The 22,061-nt window shown below is 42.0% G+C and overlaps 1 protein-coding gene across 1 annotated transcript; it reads right to left on the bottom strand.

Moving 5' to 3' along the window:
• Nucleotides 1-4,393: 4,393 nt before the first annotated feature.
• FAM114A2 (family with sequence similarity 114 member A2) lies at nt 4,394-22,060 on the bottom strand. Its single transcript, XM_035105721.2, has 14 exons — nt 21,766-22,060; nt 19,747-19,955; nt 17,595-17,694; nt 17,118-17,213; nt 14,562-14,674; nt 12,402-12,536; nt 12,055-12,213; nt 11,453-11,576; nt 10,668-10,747; nt 8,978-9,106; nt 8,631-8,770; nt 7,343-7,415; nt 6,555-6,608; nt 4,394-5,901 (listed from the first exon to the last, which is right to left on the bottom strand). The coding sequence occupies exons 2-14, from the start codon at nt 19,939-19,941 to the stop codon at nt 5,800-5,802; spliced, it is 1,500 nt and encodes a 499-aa protein (XP_034961612.2). The 5' UTR covers nt 19,942-19,955; nt 21,766-22,060; the 3' UTR covers nt 4,394-5,799.
• Nucleotide 22,061: the final 1 nt, after the last annotated feature.

Genomic DNA, 22,061 nt, shown 5'->3' with positions numbered 1-22,061 from the left:
AGACAGTATTGTAGATGAAAAAAATTAACATTTACAGTGGTACCTTGGGTTCAGTACTTAATTGGTTACGGGGTGTCATTCGCACCCCGAAAGGTACTTAACCTGAGCAGCGATAGCGCGCATGCGTGAAGCGCCGATAGAGCGCTTCTGCGCATGCGCGAAGCGCGCAGATTGTTTCTGCACATGTGCGCAGGGCAGAACCTGAAAGTAAACACTTCCGGATCTGCGGAGTACTCAACCTGAAGCATACTTAACCCGTGGTATGACTGTAACATAGGCAAACTCCAGCCCTCCAGCAAGTCTCCATGTCTCCAGGGATGACAATAATCCACTTTTTAATAGGCAGGTACGAGCAGGTTCAACTACTTAAATGTAGAGGCTTAGGGCCACTTCCTAGACACAGATGATGGATTACAGTAAATTTAAGCATGCTTAACTCTCTATTAGATTGTAGCTATGGAGGGAATGGCTAGAAACAGACACAATTTGTTAATACTGGCAACTGAGAATATATACAAATGCAAAGTATTTACCCTTACTTTAATGAACACAAGACCGTGCTGAATCAGGCCAATGGCCAATCCAGTCCAGCATCCTGTTCTCACAGGGGGAAGACCTGTGAGAAGCAGGACATGAGGCACAATGGAACTGTAGAATGTTGTCCAATTATCCAATTGGGAAACAACAATAAACACAACTTTGTGAGACAGAAGGATAGCAGAGAATCGATCTGCCTACGACAACTATTAGCTGTGTTGTAGAAGCGTTGCAAAAACTCAGCCCAGTACGCTTCCAAATATCAAGCCTTGTTTCTAAACGGTCCAGGAATTTTCCTTCCAAGTTCAGATAACAATCTGTAGCAGTCCGTAGCAGCGGAAACTTATCTAGCTTCCCGTGCCTGTGAAAAATAACTCGCGTCGACTCCTTGTTCATTAAAACAAAGAAGATTTATTAAGGCTAACAGCCCTGAGTATTTTGCTGCATCCCGGCTGAAAGCTGCGACACACAACAGCAGAACAGAAACATATGGTGTCATATATTACAGAACACAACAGCAACAGGTACTACTTCCTGTTTCCTGTTTACATGACACGTCACAGGGCCCCTCGTGATACAGGACGACTGCTGAGCTATTAACCCTCTCAGCTCACAGGAACTCTGCTCACCTACCTGTGATTCCCAGCCACCAGTATTCAGAGGCACACTGCTTCTGGCAGTGGAGGTAGAACACAGCCCTTGTGGCTAGTAGCCATGCATAGCCTTGTCCTCCATGAACTGGGTTAATCCTCTTCTAAAGCCATCCAAGTGGTGGTCCTCAGTGCCTCTTGCGGGGAGCGAGTTCCATAGTTCGACTACGCAATGTATAAATAAATCCTTTCTTTTATCGGTGCTGAATCTTCTGACATTCAGCTTCAATGTCCACAAGTTCTGGTGTTGTGAGGGAGCAAAAATATTTCTCTATCCACTTTCTCCATCCCATGTCATGTCACCCTCTTACTCACCTTTTCTCTACTAACAAGTCCCCAAATAATGCATCTTTTCCTCTTAGGGGAGTTGTTGTTTTTTAACCCATGGTCTTAAAATGCAGCTTACTTTCACTTATCTTTTTAATATAAAAAACCCTCTCTGCGTTATTTTCACTAATGTGTGAATTTATCCTAGTATACGTATGTTTGTACACATCACTTGGCCTTGCAAAACACAGAGAAGTGTGAATTTGGAGACTGTCTGTTTTTTGGTTCACATATTGGTTTGGATTGGTGCAAATCAGGTAAAGTTCACCTTTAAGTGTGAATGGAATTGAACTACTCCCCCAGTAAAGGCATTAAGATTGTGGGAACAGCCTTTAAAGTAAATCCTGATTGGCCACAGAGACTGACATCAGAGATCTATCTGAAGAAGTGTGCATGCACACGAAAGCTCATACCAATGACAAACTTATTTGGTCTCTAAGGTGCTACTGGAAAGGAATTTTTTTATTTTGTTTTGACTATGTCAGACCAACACGGCTACCTACCTGTAATCAGAGATGCAGCACCTCTCACAATTGGACAAAATAACTGTCCCTCTCCATCAAGGGGCCAGCTTTTACTGCTCTCAAATCCCCATAAATAGATGAAGCCTCATCTCAGTATTTCTTTTCTTCCTATAATCATCAAAGTCACTCTTAGAATCTCTTCTACTCTGAAACCCAATACTCTGCTGAAGCAAGTAAAATATAAATAGAAGAAGGTTTAAAGGTTGATTGTTAAGCTAGAATTTTACAAAGCTTTCTTACGTCCTGTGTCCTCTGGGCATTAGGAAATATAGTAAAAGCTCCTTACTGTTTTAACATTTCTAGAGCTGGGCTGGAGTAGGACTTGACAGCTAGAATATTCAGTCTAGGATTAGCCTGTGGTGGCAGACCATTACAATTCTTTTCTGTGAGTATCCTTATACAAAAAAGAGCCCCGACCACCCAATAACACCAGCTAGCATAAGTCAGGTCCAAACTTCAATCTCATACAAAGTTTCTCAAGAGCACACTTCGTTTGGACTTTTCTCCAAATGCACAGGATTGCACAACGCAACATGTGCAACTTAACTTTCTTTGCGACTAGCTTTTACTGAACATGCTGAAGGATGGAAATCTATAACCATTTTTCTTTAGGGGAAAGATACCCTTAGGACCATCTCCTGAGTTAGCAGGAGACCTTGGCAACACCATCCTCACCTAGCCCCTGCTCATGCCCTTCCAAATCTGGGAATGAAGCTAGTCTATCATATTTCCTTCCTGCTACTTATATAACTTTGACTCCACACTCATTTAATCCGAATACATTTGGCAGTGCAATTTCCCTCCTACTGTGTCCAAGCAAGGATTTGTTTTTAATTCTTGAAGGCAGCAGGATACTGACCACTCTTCCCTGGGGGTGCAAAACATTTTCTAGTGCTCTATATTTTATTCGAACAAGATTTAACAGGGAAAACTGCTGGAGAGAACACACCATTATTCCATTTGAATAAATTCTCTCTCTTTTCTTCATGAGTGCAGCAGCAGGAGGGATGGTGCTTGCTAAGCCAGAGCATAATACAATTCCACACAGGAAGAGAAGAAAAATGATTTGATCTTGTTGATGTTTATTCACAACTGCCACTGCTATCTCCTTTTCTTGGCACCGATTTACAGTTCTACTTTTACACTGCGGAAGGATAGCCATGAAAAAGGAGTAGGTGGGAATGCAAAATTGTGTGGGAAGCAGATGGTAGCAATAATTGGGTACTTCACAACAGCAGGAAACAAACAGTAGAGTGCACCAAAGAAATAAATTAGTATTACTGCTACGGAATAGCTAGTTAATAAATAGTCTGAACTTGGAAGAGCGAAGCAGCCCAGTTTGGGACTGGGAAATCCCAAAGAGGTTGAGAAGATCCCCCAGTTAGAAACATATTTTCTGTATCATGAAGTAAGAGTTTTAGAGGCCTGCTGTTGCATGTTCCCACTATTAAAAACGCAAGAGGAAAACACTCAAAATGTGTTGGGAAATCATGTTGTTAAGTGACTGCAGAATTACATCTAATGTGCAGGGGATGGAGGAGAGAAGAGGGGGTGACAACTATTTCCCCCCCTCCTGGTGCCTTGGGAGAAGCCTTATAAACACAAACAAAGGGGGGTGTATTGTTAAATTGCAGGAAAGGGAAAACAATTCCCAAGAGGCATTGATAATTTTAGTGGAAAAATATTCAAGCAACATCCAAGATCTGTAGTGTGATGAGCCTTGCTGGTTGTTCAAGAAATTATAAATCACTTAACAACATGATTTCCCAACACATTTTGAGTGTATTTGTGTTGCTGTGAGTCATGGTTTACGCAGAAGCTGTCAATTTCTGCAAAATTCTCTGTTCGCAGGTTCCAGAGTCAGTTTATCGAGCATATATACTCTCACCTCTCTTTATATTTCAAAACACCATATGCAGGACTGCCAGATTATGATACATAAAACTGTTACCCGCTACTCCTTTGCAGGATAAAGCACATGCAAGGAAGCAAGCTTTAGAGCAGCAGCAAGAAGTGTGATTCACCTTTTGCTGACCCATCCTGGAGTAAGCATGCCTGCATCCTACAGACAATGGATAAATAGCCTGGTTTTAATGGAAAACCTTCTCTTTATTGAATCACAGAACAACATTTATTCTCTTTATATAATAATAGTGCAGATTTCACAAACATACATATTTAAAATATAGATTCTTTGGTAGAAAAAGAATCTGTCCCAAACAATAGAACATTTATCGAAAGCTGAAAGACATTTGCCCTGATGTACAAGGCGGCGTAAGTGCGTATGTTTGTTGCCACGGTTTTGAGTGTGCTGCTGCAACCTTGCTTTTCTGAGTAACAAGGTATGCCAGTAGTCAGAGGATTTAGAAATCAGAGCAGTTTGAAGGCTGAAAAAGATGCTAAAAGTATTACAACAAACCAGGGATAAGCAACATGGGGCCCTCCAGATGTGGTTGGGCTGCTGCAACTCCTATCATCCCTGACCATGCGGGCTGGGACTGGAGGGAGTCGCTCAACAACATCTAGAGGGCACCATTTTCACTACCCTGGCAACAGACCAATCCTGATAAAGATGGTGAAAAATGCACTCTTAAAATAACAGAAAAGTTGGGGGTTGGACTAGATGACCCTTCCAACTCTACAACTCCATGATACCATTTCAAAGGCCTGTATCCAATGCTAGTTCTACTCAGAGTAGACCCATTAAAGTTAACAGATATGTTAACTTACGTTCATTAATTTCAATGAGAAAAACTTAATTGGATGCAACCCAAGCCTTTTCCCATACTAGTCAAGCATTTGTTTTATTCTCTAAGTGGGGCAAATCATAGCAAGTTGCTTGGTTGTTTAATACAAAAATATTCAGGGTATTCCTCCCAAACTTAGATTGCAAGCACAAAGGGGGAGGGGGGAACTTTCCCATAGCCGTGCAGGATATAAACAATGCAAAGTAGTAATTCTATAAAAAAAGAAATTCTGTCCTGAAAGTCTTGGGGTCTGTCCATATGAATCACCACCAAACCTTTGCCTGGGCACCTAGGCAGGGATCCCACACTCCTGAATACAATAACACAAGAGCATTCAGCCACTTGAGATAGGGCCAAGAGGAACAAAATACTGCCACCAACTATGTACATTTAGCCTATATTAGCTTTTCATTAGCTAGTTCTCTTTGAGCTACTTTTCATCGATCACTGGAAAGCTAGATGTTCCAAGTATATTGGCCAAATCTGGTCTAAGTTTTGCTCTAGCCAAACAAGTAAGCTCAAAGAAACAGTGTCACTTGAAGAGTGGGGTTTTTTTTAGAATTCCCAATTGGTCTTTAAGGTTTCATTAATAAAAGAGACAAGGCTAGGAAGATAAGGGGCTGATCCAGGCCTTTAATGAAATCTCTTTAAAACACACATACTTGTAGTGTAACCTCATGTTTGTTCACTTGGAACAAAGTCACACTGTGTCTTATGGAACTTACTCCTGTGTAACTGTGCACAGTATTGCAACCTTAATGATTCTTTCTCCAGGAACCTCTGGGGGGAAAACATTAACCAGCACAGTGACAAAGCCTTGAACTTGCAGCGTTGTCTGCACTTTATCCTCCTTGCTAGCCTAGGCAGATAAATGATGGCCATTGAGCAAGTTATTACTGGTCAGTGAAACACAGTCAAAACGTTTGTCTTTTGTTACAAGCTCCTATTATTTTGCTGAACCGGGGAGGTGCGTTTATGCTGGCTGGGGTGCTGCTCTAGGTGCAGAGATTTGATTTATTGCTGTGTTAACTCTGTTCGAGCCTTGATGTGAGAAATCTGTAGAACAGGCAGGAGTAGCTGGAAGGCATCTTGGATGTAAGAGGCGCTGTTTGAAGCCTGCAAAGAAGAACATAAAAGGGCAATCACGCTGGGGGGCCCTTTCCATAAAGAGTGCCTGCTAATCCCAGAGGTTAGCATTTGTTCAGCATCTCAAAACCACCACTCCCCAAATCAACCACTTCAATGGAATAATGGGACATTATGCAACAAAAGGCATCTAAGAGAAAGGGTTGAGATATAGCCATGTCCCATCTGGTAGCCTACATACCATGTTCATTGAAGAGCTATACCCACCCTCCACCAACTGTCATAGTTCATATACTTTCTTCATCTGCAATCTATAAATCTGGGGAGTATTAAAGATTATTTCTGTTCCAAAAATCCAGATTAAAGTTTTACAGCATAACCTCCCGCAGTCAAAATGAGCAGTCAGAAATATTTCTCAACATCTTATCCTCCACTTGCCACCCAATCAGCACAACAGAAAGATTACACCACACTTAGCTCTTTCAGTAATGAGATTTCAGAAACTAGTTACATAATATGAACCAGATGCTGTAACTTTATGACAATATTCACACACACAAGATTTCTCAACTTATTCTTTCTTCACTCCAGTCATCAGCCAGCCCACTTCAGACAAAGTCATAGCCAGTAAAAATATACATTCTTTAACTAGCTAAAATTTGCAAGTATGCATTGCAACTGACCTCCAAAAAGACCCCAGTGATTAAAGGGTTAAGGACATCTGCCTTCTCTTCCACCTGGAAAGATTGGATATTTTAGGTTGCATTACCAAACACAGCACAAAACCTCTTGAATATTATCTGATCTCCAGTCCAAAAATTATTTAATAAAGTTACACTGATTAGATCAGCTGATCCATCTCACATTGTCGAAAAATGCATCTCTGATGTATTTCACATAAAGAACGTGTTACATACAAAGTAAAGTCAGTTTCTCAGATCAGCTTGCAACAATTAAAACAACAACTGGGGCATCATGCTACTTGAGAGAAAAAAAGGTTGGTATGAACCAAGAATACTGAGGGGGCTACCAGAAATTATGAATAGCAAGTTCATAATATGCAATCAATGTCAGCCGCCAAGGGAGGGGGGGGCATAGAAATCAAGAAGATATCTCTAAAATAAGCATAGTGCAAAATGGACATTTTCCACAGATGTTGCCAAACAACAGTTTGTAAAATACTGTTACCTCACTAAGTCATATTATGAAATTAATGGACTTGAATCCAATGATTTTAGTTAGTCTACTCTATGACTAACTAGATTATCACCCAATGGATTTCCCCCCTTCTTTTCTTTTTTTTAAAATACCTTTTAATAGAGAGTAAAGTCTAGAACTGACTGCTGCAGCTACAAGGGACCATAGGGTGCCTCTTCTTTTAAAAAAGCAAAGCAAAGGGAAAGCCAGCTTTTCAGATGATTGCCATAAGATCATACCATTGTCTAGCAACCCTTTAAACTTGATTTCTTACCCCAGCAGCTGTTAAGCACATCACAAAGCCTTTAGATACAGCCGATAGTTCTTTGCACAACACAATGGTCATTCTAAGAAAAAACAAATAGCACATAGTAAACACAAATTGAAAGAAATGCTTTTCAATAGCTGTTCTTTAAAAACAAAAGTGATTTGATGAATTAACATTCTTTTTGTAAAAAGATATGAAAGAATCCGCCTCCTTCAAGCTTAATTCATGCCTGTAGACAGAAGGTGGAGAGAACAGGAATATTTCGAATAATCTCTCAGCATCACACTCTTACCTCCCCTCAGTGGGGGCTGATCTGGACATCACTGTTCTGTCTCATCGATCCACCACTTTGGGTGGTGAGATAAGTAAAAAGTCCCCTGTAGAGTGAAATGGCACCAAAGGAGTGATATGATCCCCTGGCTCCACAAGCAAGCAGGAAGACAAGTCAGAACTTTGCCACCATTGCAGCAGAGACACAACTCCATCTACACCATTGCACTGGTTGCTACTTACTGGATTTGAAATTATTTTTGTGTATGTTTTTGTTGTTAATTGTTTCTAGATGTGTTGTGAGAAGCGATTCACAAATGAAATAGATGGAAGTATTAAGCAATCTGCCTCTTCCCTGTTTCCCCCACCCCTAGTTCTCTGCTCCAGACTGCAGCATCCATGGCTGCGTTTGATTTTTGAAAATGCAGAGGAAAATGACATATAACTGAGGGCAGTATCCAATGTACTTATTCCATTGGCATAAAAATTTATGCATGCACAGGGAACTTTCCTCCGCTCCCCAAATCTGCACTGGAACAGATTAAAGGGGTGCATGGGAGGAGGAGAGGGTGGGAGTTCCATTACACAAGCAAAAATATTTGCATCAACAGAATGAGTGGTGTGGAGCTACTTTGGATACAACTCTCAGTATAGTTTGGCCTAATAGTTCTCTAATATCAAAATCAAGAGAAATGGAACTGTAGTATCAAAGCCAGCAAGAAGGATTATACTTATCATCTTATACACAGTGGAGTGGCCACAGGGCCGGCCCTACAGCCAGGCTGGGTGGCGCAGGGCACCAGGGCGCCCGCCCACCAGGGGGGCGTTGCGGAGCTGCGCCTGCTCACCCGCCGCGGAGCTGCACCCCCGGCAGCTGCGCTGTGCCTGCCGCCCCGCCCGTGCAGCTCCGCCCGCCCGCCGTGCTGGGAAACGGGGCGGGGCAGGGGCGCCGGAGGGATCCGTCGCACCACGGCGCCAAATATACTTAAGACGGCCCTGAGTGGCCAAGAGCAATCAACCTTACTGTGAAAGGGCTTTGGCCCGATCTAGGGCTAACACCTCTTGCTCCTGCCCGTGAAGAACCAGAGCTGCAGTTTTGTGGAATGCTTCGATAGAATAAGCTGTCAATTCAGCCAGGCTCCTGATCGCACATGCGTGAACTTCCTGCAGAAGTTAGAAAAAGATGTCAGTCTCCTGGCTTTAAATAAATAAAAAAATATGCTACTTTCCCATCCAATTCCATCCCACAGGCTTCATGCAGAGATTGCAACTGCAAGCATGAAGCAGCATGCTGTCAGCTGTGAGCTTAGATTATATAAGCGCATTGACAGCTAGACAGCAGTGCAACATTCCTTCGGTTAAAATGATTACCTCTACTGATTTTTTATCCTCTTGCTCAGCATCCCCGGAGCCCACTTGCTGGTCTCCTTCATTCGGCGTTTCTTGTTTTGCAGCTTGCACGCTGAGGCTTTTCGTCAATTCATGAGCGGAGTTCCTTGCCTGTCCAAGAGGAAGCAGAAACACACCAACACATCACCAAAACGAGAGGCAGGACTATCCTGATCATGCTGCACATGGAGGCAGTGCAATGAAATAATAAATAAATAAATAAATAAATAAATAAATAAATAAATAAATAAATAATACTCCACCCATCTGGCTGGGTTTCCCCAGCCACTCTGGGCGGCTTCCAACAAAATATTAAAATACAATGGTCTGTTAAAAATTAAAAGCTTCCCTAAACAGGGCTGCCTTCAGATGTCTTCTAAAAGTCTGGCAGATAGTTTTTCTCTTCGACATCTGATGGGAGGGCGTTCCACAGGGCGGGTGCCACTACCAAGAAGGCCCTCTGCCTGGTTCCCTTTGGCTTTGCTTCTCGCAGTGAGGGCACCGCCAGAAGGCCGTAGGTGCTGGACCTCAGTGTCCAGGCAGAATGATGGGGGTGGAGACGCTCCTTCAGGTATACTGGACCGAAGCCATTTAGAGCTTTAAAGGTCAGCACCAACACTTTGAATTGTGCTCGGAAACGTACTGGGAGCCAGTGTAGATCTTTCAAGACCAGTGTTACGTGGTCTCAGCGGCCGCTCCCAGTCACCAGTCTAGCTTGCCGCATTCTGGATTAGTTGTAGTTTCCGGGTCACTTTCAAACGTAGCTCCACATAAGAGCGCATTGCAGTAATCCAAGCGAGAGATAACTAGAGCATGCACCACTCTAGCGAGACAGTCCATGGGCAGATACGGTCTCAGCCTGCATACCATGATTGTCCTTACCTTGTGAAGAGAGAGAAAAAGGCAAAAGCCTTCAAAACTTCACAGCAAACTACAAAGCAGCCAAGGTTGGGGTTTTTGGTTTTGGGGTTTTTTTGTTTTTGTTTTTTGCCAAATGCTTCTCTTATTCTACAGATTTGACCAAGGCAGATCTAACACCTTTCAGAAACACAGCAAAACCCATGCCCACAAAAGGAAGCTATGCTCTCATTGCAACACTTCACTTTATCCCCATAGAAGTACAGTGGTAGCCATAGCTGCCAAGTTTTCCCTTTTCTCACGAGGAAGCCTATTCAGCAGCTGAATGGGACACAGCTGTGGGCAGCCTGAGGAAGTACTATCCACCTTGGATAGCCTGCCCCTAAAAAGCAAGTCTAGATTGAGATACTAGGGTGATGTTCACTATTTCCTGGAACTTGTTGTGAGACTTTTGTGGGTGAGTTGAGAGTTTGTTTGGACCTTGAGAGGGAGGGTGTGTCAGAAGGAAAATGAACTGATAATGATTCTATATAGTAGTAACTTTGCATTAATGTAACATTTTTATATGTAACTCTTTATTTTTGTAATATTTTGTATAAATTCTCTACTATTGCTTCAGTTTTTTGTACCCCATTTAGAGATATTTTTAATATTTTAAGTGATATAAAAATTAAATAATCAAATTAACTTTATCTATTTTCTAGCGCATTGTATGTATGGGGTTCTTTTTGACAAAAAAATCACCTCCATACAACTAGAACTATGCTAGAGATAACCCTAACAGCCAAAAGATGACAAAAACACATTCACTCACTTGGGTTAATTTGGCTGGCGTTGTAGAGACTCGTAATTGTGAAAAGAGATCTTCTACTTCCTTTGTGAAGTCTTCCTCCTCTGAAAGCAAGAGATGACAGGTGCTGAATGCTACATCTAATCATCGACATTAAAACTTACTAAGTTGCATTTGAATTTTGCATTTGTACTCATTTTTGTCCTTATGTATAAATAGCTTTGCTTTACAAATATCTTAGTCTCCATAAAATCTACCAAGAGGGACAGCCTCCTGATCAAGGACTTGTATTATAATGGTCTTCTTCCCCTTTAAGTCAGGAATGATGAAGGAGATTATCCTGTGGAGTTTAGCAGTACTTCTCTTGCGCAGGTCCACAAGACTTCTGCTGTGGTTTTCATGATCCCACTGATCAACTGCAATGTCCATTTAAGTTTTGGATCACAGACTCAAAGAGTGAGTGAGTCAGAATACCAGTAATGATTAACCAAGAGGCTGATAACATAGATAATCTTGCCAAAGGCATTCACTTGAAGACGTTGGAAGTGCACAGAGTACTGTACTCAATTAACAACCTGTGTTGTCTGCATCTCCTGCAAAGCTTCCCGAGATCTGTCCACTGTCAGAAACAGAATAATGCAAGATGGACCATTGATAGGACTTAGTAGACTGGTTCATGTGCTTAGTTTTCCATCTTTCATGTGTTATTGCACCACACTCGTAACGGAATGACTGAACTCACCATTCGGTCATTTTACTTTGCTATTCAGTCTACTGTTACTTTTGCAAGTGGGAATTCTTGTAATTACCCTTCTTTTCTTCCTCTTCATCATCATAAAATTCAGCTAACGAAAACGCTTCTTTGAGCTGTTCCAATTCGGCCTTCAAAGTATCTAACTCATCTCCGGAGAGGGCGCTTATCACCGACTTCACCTGATTTAAAAGGAAAGAAAGCCACAAAGAGAACTGTAAACCCACCAGCCATAAATGCTTGATATTTGGTGTGAAAAGTTAAGGTGGCAGCACTAATGACAAGCTGACTATGGAAAGCAATTCACTCTTTGAGAAGGGGAGCTCTGTGTTCGGCATATTCCCTCACAGCAGAGAGAGAGGGTGGGTGTGTAAAAATATCAAACTTGCTATACCTCGCAATGCCATTGATTTTTTACTAGAAACGGCTCATTCAGAGCAACAAAGATTGAGAAAGCTCTTATTTTAATAAAAAACACTACACAAGGGGTAAAGAAACAGCAGGAGAGGGCAGGGAGGGGTGCTTTTCCTGCATTTATTGGCTTTCATTTACTGGTGCTTGTGTGGAATCTATAAAAGGGCTCATCTGCCAGAGTTTAAAGAAATATTCATTTTTATTCCTCCTCAACTGTAAAAAAAGGAAATTGCTCAGGGCCATTACCTTTGATTCACTCTCTCTGGAAAGCATCTCTAAAGCTTCCAAATGAGAAAGACCCTGAAACTCATCAAAGAGTAGCCCATAATGGGCTTTCTTCTCTGTAGCCATGGAAACCTCAGTAGCTGTCCGCTGTTCTTCTCTCTCCTTTGCCTCTCGCAAGATCTACAAATGGAAAGGTTGAAGCATCAACACTGCTGCATGTATATAGAAACATACACAAAGGAAAGGTTCATCCTGAAATATCTGGTGTTCTGCTGTGAACGGCTCTAGGGACTGCTAATTTGCCATTCAGGGAATCCAAAAAGAAACTACTCTTTGTTGCTGTGTGGAAGCTTGAAGGAAGCCAATACCTGAGAAAGTGTGGAATTTCTGATCATCAGGCCTTTTGTTTTCTTAAAACCAGGGTCACCTTCAGCTATCACATCCATGGTCTTCTTACCAATGAATTCTAATGCATCCAAACTTCCACTAATAACAGTCTTCCCCTAAAGTGGGGCGGGGGTGGGAGAGTGAGAGAGAAAGAGAATAAACATTTGATTGATGGAGTTTACTTATGTGCTGCGTTTCCACACTGACCTGCACCCAAAGAGGCTTACAGCACATATTTAAAATATCAAAATACAGAGCATTGGAAATACAAATACAGTCGTACCTTGTTGTTTTCGAACAGCTTAGTTCTCGAACGTTTTGGCTCCCAAACGCCACAAACGCGGAACCTACTTTTAGAAGCCGAATATCCGATGAGGCTTCCGTGGTTTCTGATTGGCTGCAGGAAGCTCCTGCAGCCAATCAGAAGCCGTGCTTTGGTTTCCGAATGTTTTGGAAGTCGAACGGAATTCCGGAATGGATTCCGTTCGACTTCCGAGGTACAACTGTATACAAAACACAGAGCATGTCAGTACATTCAAAAATTTAAAGGAAAAGAGATCAAAACTCAAGTCAGAAATATAAATCACATGATGAGAGCTCTGGGAGTCAAGTGTTCAAAGTGCAGAGTGGGTTTTTAAGTACTGTCTTAGGGAAGAATGATAATAGGTGGCGATAAGAAGGAACAACACAGCCTAACATGACTTTATCTTGATGCTGGAACAATCATAAGCACAACAAACAAATTTTCAAAAGCATATAATTTATATGCTGTAAGAAGTGGATAAGTTCGCATTGACTGTTTCTCATTTTGTTTTACAAACACAGTGAGACGCATTTTTTCTGCTTATTCCACATCGTTCGAAAATAAATCAAAAGTCGCATCCACATCATATATTAAAGCACATTCAACACACATCTGAAGCACATGGCTTCCCCCAAAGAATTCTGGGAGCTGTAACTTGTTAAAGGTGCTGGGAATTGCAGCTCTGTGGGTGGTAAACGACAGTTCCCATAATGCTTTGAGGGAACCCATGCACTTTAAATGTGCACTGAATGTGCTTTAAATGTATGATGTGAATGTGACCAAATAATGCTCCCCCCAAAAAAAAACACCCAGATGATTAAGAAGCCATGTTAGGTTGCATTGACCAGGTATAGGTCCCCCTGCTATTTTTACACTGAACTCCATATAGTACATTGAGGTGGAAGGTGAAGATATTAAACTAGAAAACTACTATGTGCTCCATTAGTCCAAACCAGGCCTAACACCTAACACCTTACAGTCTTTTCTCAGGTTAGATTATAAGCCAACCTTGAGAAGCACACACACACACACACACACACACACACACACACACACACCACTCCCGCTACCCAGCAGCAGCAATGACAGGGATGGATGTTCCCTCTCTCCTCCCCTTTATTCTTTGTGGTTTCTGGCTCAGACTGTAGACTGTAGTGGGAAAAAGCTATTAGGGGAGAAAATATAGGCTACTTCAGAATACCAGCATGTTAGGAATACATCACTTCTCTAAATGAAATAAAGCGTTACAAAGTTCAGCAACATCACTAATTGCTAGCAAAGTCCACGGGATACTACAAATCCAAATCTTTATTGCTTAGCCAAAGGTCCTTACCACTACAAAGCACCATATGTTGTACCTTTTGCTAATGTACTTGTATACTTTCAGGATATTTCACTCCACCCCAATTAAACATCAATTCTAGACTAAGGAATTCACCGAGATTGCTGCCCAGGTCTTAAGCACGCAGCAGGAAATCTTCCTTTATGAAGGAATGCCATCAAGACACTCCAGATTTTACATCTCAAGGATAGAATGCCCACTTCTACTCAGACGCCAATCAAAAACTTTTTCTTGACATATACAGCTGCTAGACAGGTCACAAGCATCTTACTAATTATCAACAAATAAGTTATGATAATGCATATTACACAGCACTACAGAATCATTTGGTGTTTTAATGAGCCATTGTGCAGCATCAACCAACCGCTTAAATCAAGTTTTCCACTACCCAGAATTCAAAATGAAAGACAAGCTTTCAATAAATAAATTTAATAAATAAATAAATAATAATAAAATAAGCTGATGTTAATTGATATTCCTTGCAGTCTCACTCACTGTGCTCTGAACAGCAGCTGAGATGGTAGAAAACATTCCAAATGCACCAGTAATAGGCGAGGGATTTTCAGTCTCTTCTTTGCCATCATTGCCTTCTTCAGAGTTTTGGATTTCTGAAACAAGGGGAAGGGAATAGGATTTAAGTGGTGTGTGGGCCAAACTTAGCCTGTGAGGGATTTAAATTTGACCTACTAGGCCATTTTCCCCAAACCGTGCACACCTCTCCACACCTGACTTCATTTGTGGTGCCAGGTGTGGGGCAAGCAGAGATGCAGCAGCTGCCAATGCAGAATCAAGCTCCTTAATTGACCCCCCCCATTGTTCATTGGCAAAGGAAAGCAGACTGATTCTGCTGCCCATCAACTGGTGAGCAGTAGAGCCAAAGGCTGCTAGGTCAGGTGAACAAGTTCCCTTGCACTCCTTACTCCTAGGGCTGTGCGTGGTGATTTGAAGTCCCTACTTCAAAGCACACAAACAGCTGACATCACTGTGATGTCAAGTGATTGACAGGTGGTTACCACCACCTACCTGTCTAATTTGATAAGGCTTTGGTCAAAGAGCCAAAATTGTTCTCCACCCTGGTTTAGAACAAAAAAAAGGGAAGGAGAAATGTAAAAATGTCTGCTGGGCAATTAATTTACCCGTTTTAATATATGTAATTGTTTCTATAGCATTGTGAAATTGCTGCAAGATGCTTTAAAGTAAGCGATTCATTAAATAAATAAATAAAGGTGTATACCAAATCTAAGATCTCTCTCTCGCTGAATTGCATAAAATTGATGCTCCTATGAAAAAGAGGCAGCAAATAAGGCCCCAAGCATCTTTTTTAATATATTTGTGATAATGCCACATAAAACTCATGCAATATCATAGATGTAGTGCCAACATGGATGTAGAACATCACAGATGTAGCGCTTTATATCAAAAACCTGTTGCCAATCTGATCTTCGTGTGACAAAATCCATAGTTGACGTCAGGTCAGCGTTAAAACAGGTACTTGATAGAAATCTAGGAATTCTGAAGTGAGTTGTAGTCTTGTGTCAGACACTTGTGATTAAAAGGCAGTTCAACATTTTGTGACCCATGAGGTCATAATTTGAAAACTGACTTGGATAAGCATGTGTCTTTAAGAAACAGCAGATCTTTGCTTTATTTCTGTTTCCCAAATGACGTTTTCTGAATATGGCCAAGTAGTTCTATTTTTATTTTGGGTTGAATCCAAAGCTTGAGTTCATGAGTCAAACAGTCCTTGCCACGAGCTCCAATTCTGTTCCAGAGGGTTGGGGGAACCTCAAGAATAGAACTGGGGTGTGCATAGGAAGTTGCAGTGGGGATGAGAGGAAGTGAAAGTCCCCTAATGCAAATATTGGATTCTGCCCTCTGCCTCCATGTCTACTTTTTACAATTGATGTTCTACAATGAAGGAATCCAGTGTTATGGTAACAGCACCATCCTAGGCAAGGACTCAGGTTGCACATAATGCTAAGCCAAACCATGAATGAGTGTGCAAGTACTAAAAGTAAAAAGAAGGTCTGCTTTGACACACACACACACACACACACACACACACACACACAGAGAGAGAGAGAGAGAGAGAGAGAGAGAGAGAGAGAGAGAGAGAGAGAGAGAGAGAGAGATGGTTTGGCTTAGTGTTACAACCAAATCCATAGTCATGGTTTGTCTTTTCCAGCCAAACCATAAGCGGCAACGCAAGAACAAACCTTGGAGTGAGACAAACCACGTCTGGATTTGGACATACCAGCAAGCCAGACCATGGCTGAGCTCCAGCAACATGAAGATCACAGGAAGAGTGAAGCGGGTTGCAGTTTTTACTGTTAGTACCTGCACACCAACACGCCAATGTTTAGCCATGCTTTGGCTTAGCGTTGCAATGTATCTAGGGCTTGACGCAGAGATATTCATCTGCAAAAGGACAATACCTGGAATCAAAAGAGCTTCTTTAGGTGCACTCAAGAATTTGGGCAAGGCCGGTGTAGCGTGACACTCCCTTCCCACCCAAAAGCAGACACATATTTCATCATCACAAGCTAACTTGAAAGTCCCCTTAATTTTCAATAGCTTGCCATGGGGAACTGCTCTTTCAAACAAGCTCAAAGTACATGGAAATAGTAATGCAATTATTTGGATCCCAGCCAATCTACGACAGTAGTTTCACATGCAATAAGCTGAGAAATATGCATTCAATTTGATTGGGACCAGTAGTCATTTATACCATACAGCAAAGAATCCTCAGGTGCAAAGGCATCTCCCACAGCCATACAGGAGGTGCCAGTGCTAGATAAGACTCATAGGCTATGGGCTGTAGCTCCCATTCCTTGTGTGTATGTCTTGGATAAATGGAGGAAGGGAAAGATGAGACTTATGAAGAGCCTCACAACCTGTAAGTAAACTAGTGACAGCAAGATAGCAGCTTCTATGGAAATATATATCAGATTCCCTTGTACAAGAAGTAGTAGCGTTAAAACAACAACATCCATCATAGTACCACAGGTGGTAAACTTCAAATAGTTTACATATATTTTAATAGAAACCAACCTTCCCCAACATCTTTATCCTCAGAAGATAATTCAGTAGGGCTGGGGATCCCAAGGGATGTCTCTGCTTTTTCAATGACATTTGAGATTCCGTGTCCTAAAGAAAGCAAAGATATTACTTTAGTCCAAAGGAAAAATAAATTACTTCACCAAGCAAGCAGAGGCCAAGTCAGCAAGATGAACTGCTCCAGGCAGTATGCTGCAGTTGAAAATTAAGCCAGTAGCTTAATATCTCCCTCTTTTTCCTCTCTGTTTAAGAGACAGCACACATTGTAATCTCTCAACTTCTGTGCTGCTGCTTACATTTTTACCATGTTTAATCTGCCTCTAATTATTTTTCTTCTGTTGTTTTCTGTTTAGAACATTTTGCATTTGTCACTTTTAACTTCTAAAAGAAAAAAAGAAAAAGAAAAACAAATTTGAACAGACCCAATTTATTCAATTCAGATTGCACAGCTTAGGTTTCGGGCAGCCTCACCTACGGTAGCCACTGTAGCAGAAGCAGTCGAGAGCAATGATTTCCCCCAGCTCCCCCAGTAACCCCATCCTGTTTGTGACTCTTCCATGGAACTGGAACTCTGGGGAAGAAACGAAAGGACGTTGCCAACTGTACTATTGAAATTAAACATCCAGCTTAACCAAAATTCATTTCCAGACAAGAAAACCAAGTCATTCTGGATTTTTTATAGCAGCACAAGAGTCTTGAACCTTGCCATATGGGTGGCCAGGAGGATGCAATGTATGCAAATGTTCTTTACAGGTGAGTGAGTTTTCTGATGTCTTATCTAAGTTCAAGTTTACTTTAAGACACTTCAGTAACTGTAACTCTAAAAATTGCATATATGCATGGATTTGTCCATGCCAAAAAATGTACATTGGAAAATGTTCCAGACCCATAAAACTTAGAATTAGCAAACACCGCTCGTAATCAGATCATGGAGGCACCATTGGTTGAACATTACACTCAACACAAACACACAGAGGATGATTTTTTATTCTTCATAATATGGAAACTACCTCCAGCCCGCTTTCACCGGAAGAACAACAACAGACTTCTCCTTTAACAAGAGTTCATACATCTTTTTAACACGTTACATACGCAGGGGTTGAATAACAGTCTTGACTTTACAGCATTCTTATAATCAATATTGTGTTTTTATACAGCCTGTATTTAAATCATGCCAATGCAACTTTAAATTGTTGCAGCCCTAGTCAGCATCTGCAAATGTAGTACTGTTCCTTTAAGTAGATAGTAGACTACACCTAGTTTTCTATTTAAATACTGCAAACAGATTGAGTTGGTTAGAAAAACATGAATGGTACGCTTTGACCTTGAAACTATGAAACTAGAGGTAAGCATTCTTTGATTGTTATACGTCTATATATAATTTTCTATATATCTCCTATGTAAAGATGACAAAAGGTGTGCTGTCTCTGTCTGTTGGAATTGTCTGTATATAACTGTATATATAAAGAAGACAAAATGTAATATAATACTCTAGGACACATTTTTAATGTAAGACTCTTTGTCATTCCAGCTGATGAAGAATAAACCAAAACAGGGCCTTGTCCTGGATTTCTAAAAACTGGATTGCTACTGGAATTTGTCTTATTATTCTCAACTTAAAACTTTCTAAAAATTATTCCTTTACCTGGCCAGAGCTCTTGGAATCCCATCAGCAGTCTAGCTGCTGCATTCTGCACTAGCTACTTACCAATGCATGGTCTACAGCGGCCAAGTTATCCCAATCCAGACACGGTCATGGCTGGCAAACCAGGCAAAGCTGGTAAAAAGCACATGCCCTCAAAATATGGGGGCTAGGGCAGTGATTCCCAACTTTTTTTGGCCATGCCCCACCTAAGCAACTCTAAAATCCTGATGCCCCCCATGACATATAATTCTTCTTATTCAAAATGTGAACTCCTATTCATGTGGAGGAAGCCTAAAAGGCCATTAACTGCTAATAAGTCATTCTAGAATTGTCCCCCTTAAAAACAAAATTGCCCCCCTGTACGTTAGCAACCATGGCTCTAGGGGGTTTGGGTACCATCCAGAGCAGATTGTGGGTGTGTATGGGGAGGAGAGAAAGGTGAAGTCTCATTGCACTAGCAGGAACCCGTTCATGCAGTGTTAGATTCCACCATATATCGTTTTATTAAATAATTTTTAAAAACAATGAATTAATTAAAGCAAAAATTAAGCAAAGAAGAACGCATGTCATTGCTTGTATCCCTTTTGACAGGTTCTGTCTTCCATAAAGCACTCCCGTTTGTCTTAGCCTTAACAGACTGTCACAGTACCAACAGAGTAAGCTAGCAAAATGAACAACAGGCATTTGCCATTGTGCTGTCCGCTGCTACATCCATCCACATCTTCTTAGCCCATCGTAAGTTACACAAGTCTGACTCCTGCTTTCCCTATGTCTCAAACAGGTCCAACAAGATGAATGTTAACAATGCACCTTACTATTTAGCACACAGGACAAATGTAGAACATAGATATCCACATCTATCAGTTCCACACTTCATTCAAATGGATCTTCTTGGCCCCCAAATCCTGCTAAGGAATGTATAATATTAAAATGTGAATGTTGTTGGGGTAAATGAGAATTTACTGATAGCACCAATACCTGTACATTCTGACCCAGTGGCTGTTGTGCAATACTGGGCTCACAGATTTTCGCTTCAGGCCTTTTCCGTGTCATAGCCACAAGCTCAGCTTCCTCTCCATTAGTCTCAGTGGGTTCTGCCTCCTCTGTTTTCTGAACATTTCCCTCTAGTTCACAAGCATCTTCATTCAAGGGTTCATTATCCTTTTGAGACATGACCACAGCATACCCTAGATTTATAAAGAATTATTGTTAAAACACATAAAAGAAGTTTAACAAGATAAACAGCATTTTTTTCAGGAATAAACTTTACTGGAGTATTCCCCAGTGGACTACATAGGTTGTGGAGTGATTTAATATGTAATATATACATATTATAAAAGTAATATATACTTTTGGTGTCAATCTACACTCCTTACAAAAAAAATAATCCTAGTATGTGTTTCCCTAGCAAGGACAGTCGTGGGAATGTGGGAGTTAATGAGTTAATTTCATTTTGCTCACTACTAGTCCCAGCATATAGGGGATCTAAAATCCAGCTTACGTCCAGGTGTGAAATTCTACATAATGAAATTACATGGCCCAGTTAGTAACATTAGCTACTCAAAACATTTTTCTTAAGGTTATTGTACATTCCAAGGTGTATTCTATAGCGCAGAGAGAAATGTATTAGTGTTTTCCCTACTCATACTTATTTCTACATTTTAAAAACACACACTTCACATACCGGTACGCACAACCACAAATATGTCTCTTCCTCTCTGTCCATGTTCATGACATAGGGCAGACAGCCCATTTCCCAAACATTTGCTCTTCTCGGGTCATGTCACTTACCTCCAAGTGACCTGTCAGCCTTCTATTACAGTTTAACATTGTACAGTTTAACATTGTACAGTTTAACTGAATGACATCAGTGTGTTCAGTTGTATGCAACACTGTTGTGAATAATAAAAATGAAGGGAGAAAAACTGGCTTTATTCAGGGTGAGGGTATTAGGCAGCAGCTAAAATAGCCTTCTGCTTAAACACTAGCTTGGTAGCTGGTAGTAGCTATACAGGTGGCAAGAAAGGACATATAGGCAAGTGCACAGAATACCATATGGATGAGTGAGGGAGCTGGTGGAGGAGGAACTTTGCACCTTGTAGAGAAACCAGGGATGCTGCCTTCTCCTCCCCCCCCGTGTCTAGCACAGAAACACAAGGTGCTGCTGCAGGAGGGCTAGAGATCTCTGCCCCACCCAGCAGGCTACTAAAAAAAACCTCCTTTTTTGGCAGGCTGATAACTTTCATGCGCTTATTTGCAAGGCTAAGCTAAACGTGAATCAAAAAGGACTTTCTAAGAGCTATGTCTTAGAACCATTAAAAACAAAGCAAAACAAAAGTATCCAAAAAAGTACAATTGTTACCGGAAAGTGGCGGACAGCAAGTACTGTACTGGAAATGCAGCCGGAGATCTGTGTCGATACTGTAAATTGATCAACCTGAGCTACAGCTGGCAAACAGAGCGAGAGAGGTTGCTTTTTCCACACTTAAGAGAAAACACCCGCTTTATGGAGTTGCTTTCAAATGGAGAACCGTGCGGGTGGGTTAGTGGGGGGGGAAGAGAGAGGAGGGACCCCCAAAACCCGCAGCGCCTCTGGAAACCCGTAAGTGGGTCAGGGATTTCGCACCGGGGCTCTCGCTCCTCCCTCCCTCGGATGCTCAACAGGCAGGCCCACGGCTGCTTCAAGAGGTCGGGACGGGAAATCCCCACGACAGGGACGGACCCCAACAGAGACACCACCCCACCCCTGAAGGGGAAGCCTGACCCCGCCCTTTGGTTTGGGGGACGGTGACAGGCGCGTAGCTGTCAAGTTCTCCCCCCTTTTTAAGGGAAATTCCCTTATGCTGAATAGGCTTCTTCGTGAGAAAAGGGAAAACTTGACAGCTATGGACAGGCGTCCTCCGCCCCCAAACATCTCCTGCGAATGTTTCGGCCAGGCATTGCTGCTGCTCACTAGGGCGGCGTTGCAGAGACACGTAGAAGAGTCGCACAACTTACATGCCACACAAACAAACCACCGGGCAACTCTCGGTCCGCCGCCTCCGCCTCGTCGGTTTCCACCCGCTAGAGGCCTTCCCCGTCCCCACCGCAGCCTCCCTTAAAAGCCGCAGCCCCGTCTCAGCAAGTCAGGCACACGCGCCGCTCCCCCAGCACAAACACCGACGGACGGTCCTCCGAACCATAGAGGCAGCGGGAAAGAACGGCGGCGCGTGGGGGTGGGGGTGGAGGAATCATTCCAGGAAAAAACACGCCCGACGGGCGGAAGTCGCGTCTCTCCTCCCGTTCCCTCGGTG

This window comes from Zootoca vivipara, chromosome 2 (assembly GCF_963506605.1).
Source record: "Zootoca vivipara chromosome 2, rZooViv1.1, whole genome shotgun sequence".
Classification (NCBI taxonomy): Eukaryota; Metazoa; Chordata; class Lepidosauria; order Squamata; family Lacertidae; genus Zootoca; species Zootoca vivipara.
The sequence above is the reverse complement of the archived record's forward strand: the minus strand, read 5'-3'. Positions and strand labels throughout refer to the sequence as shown.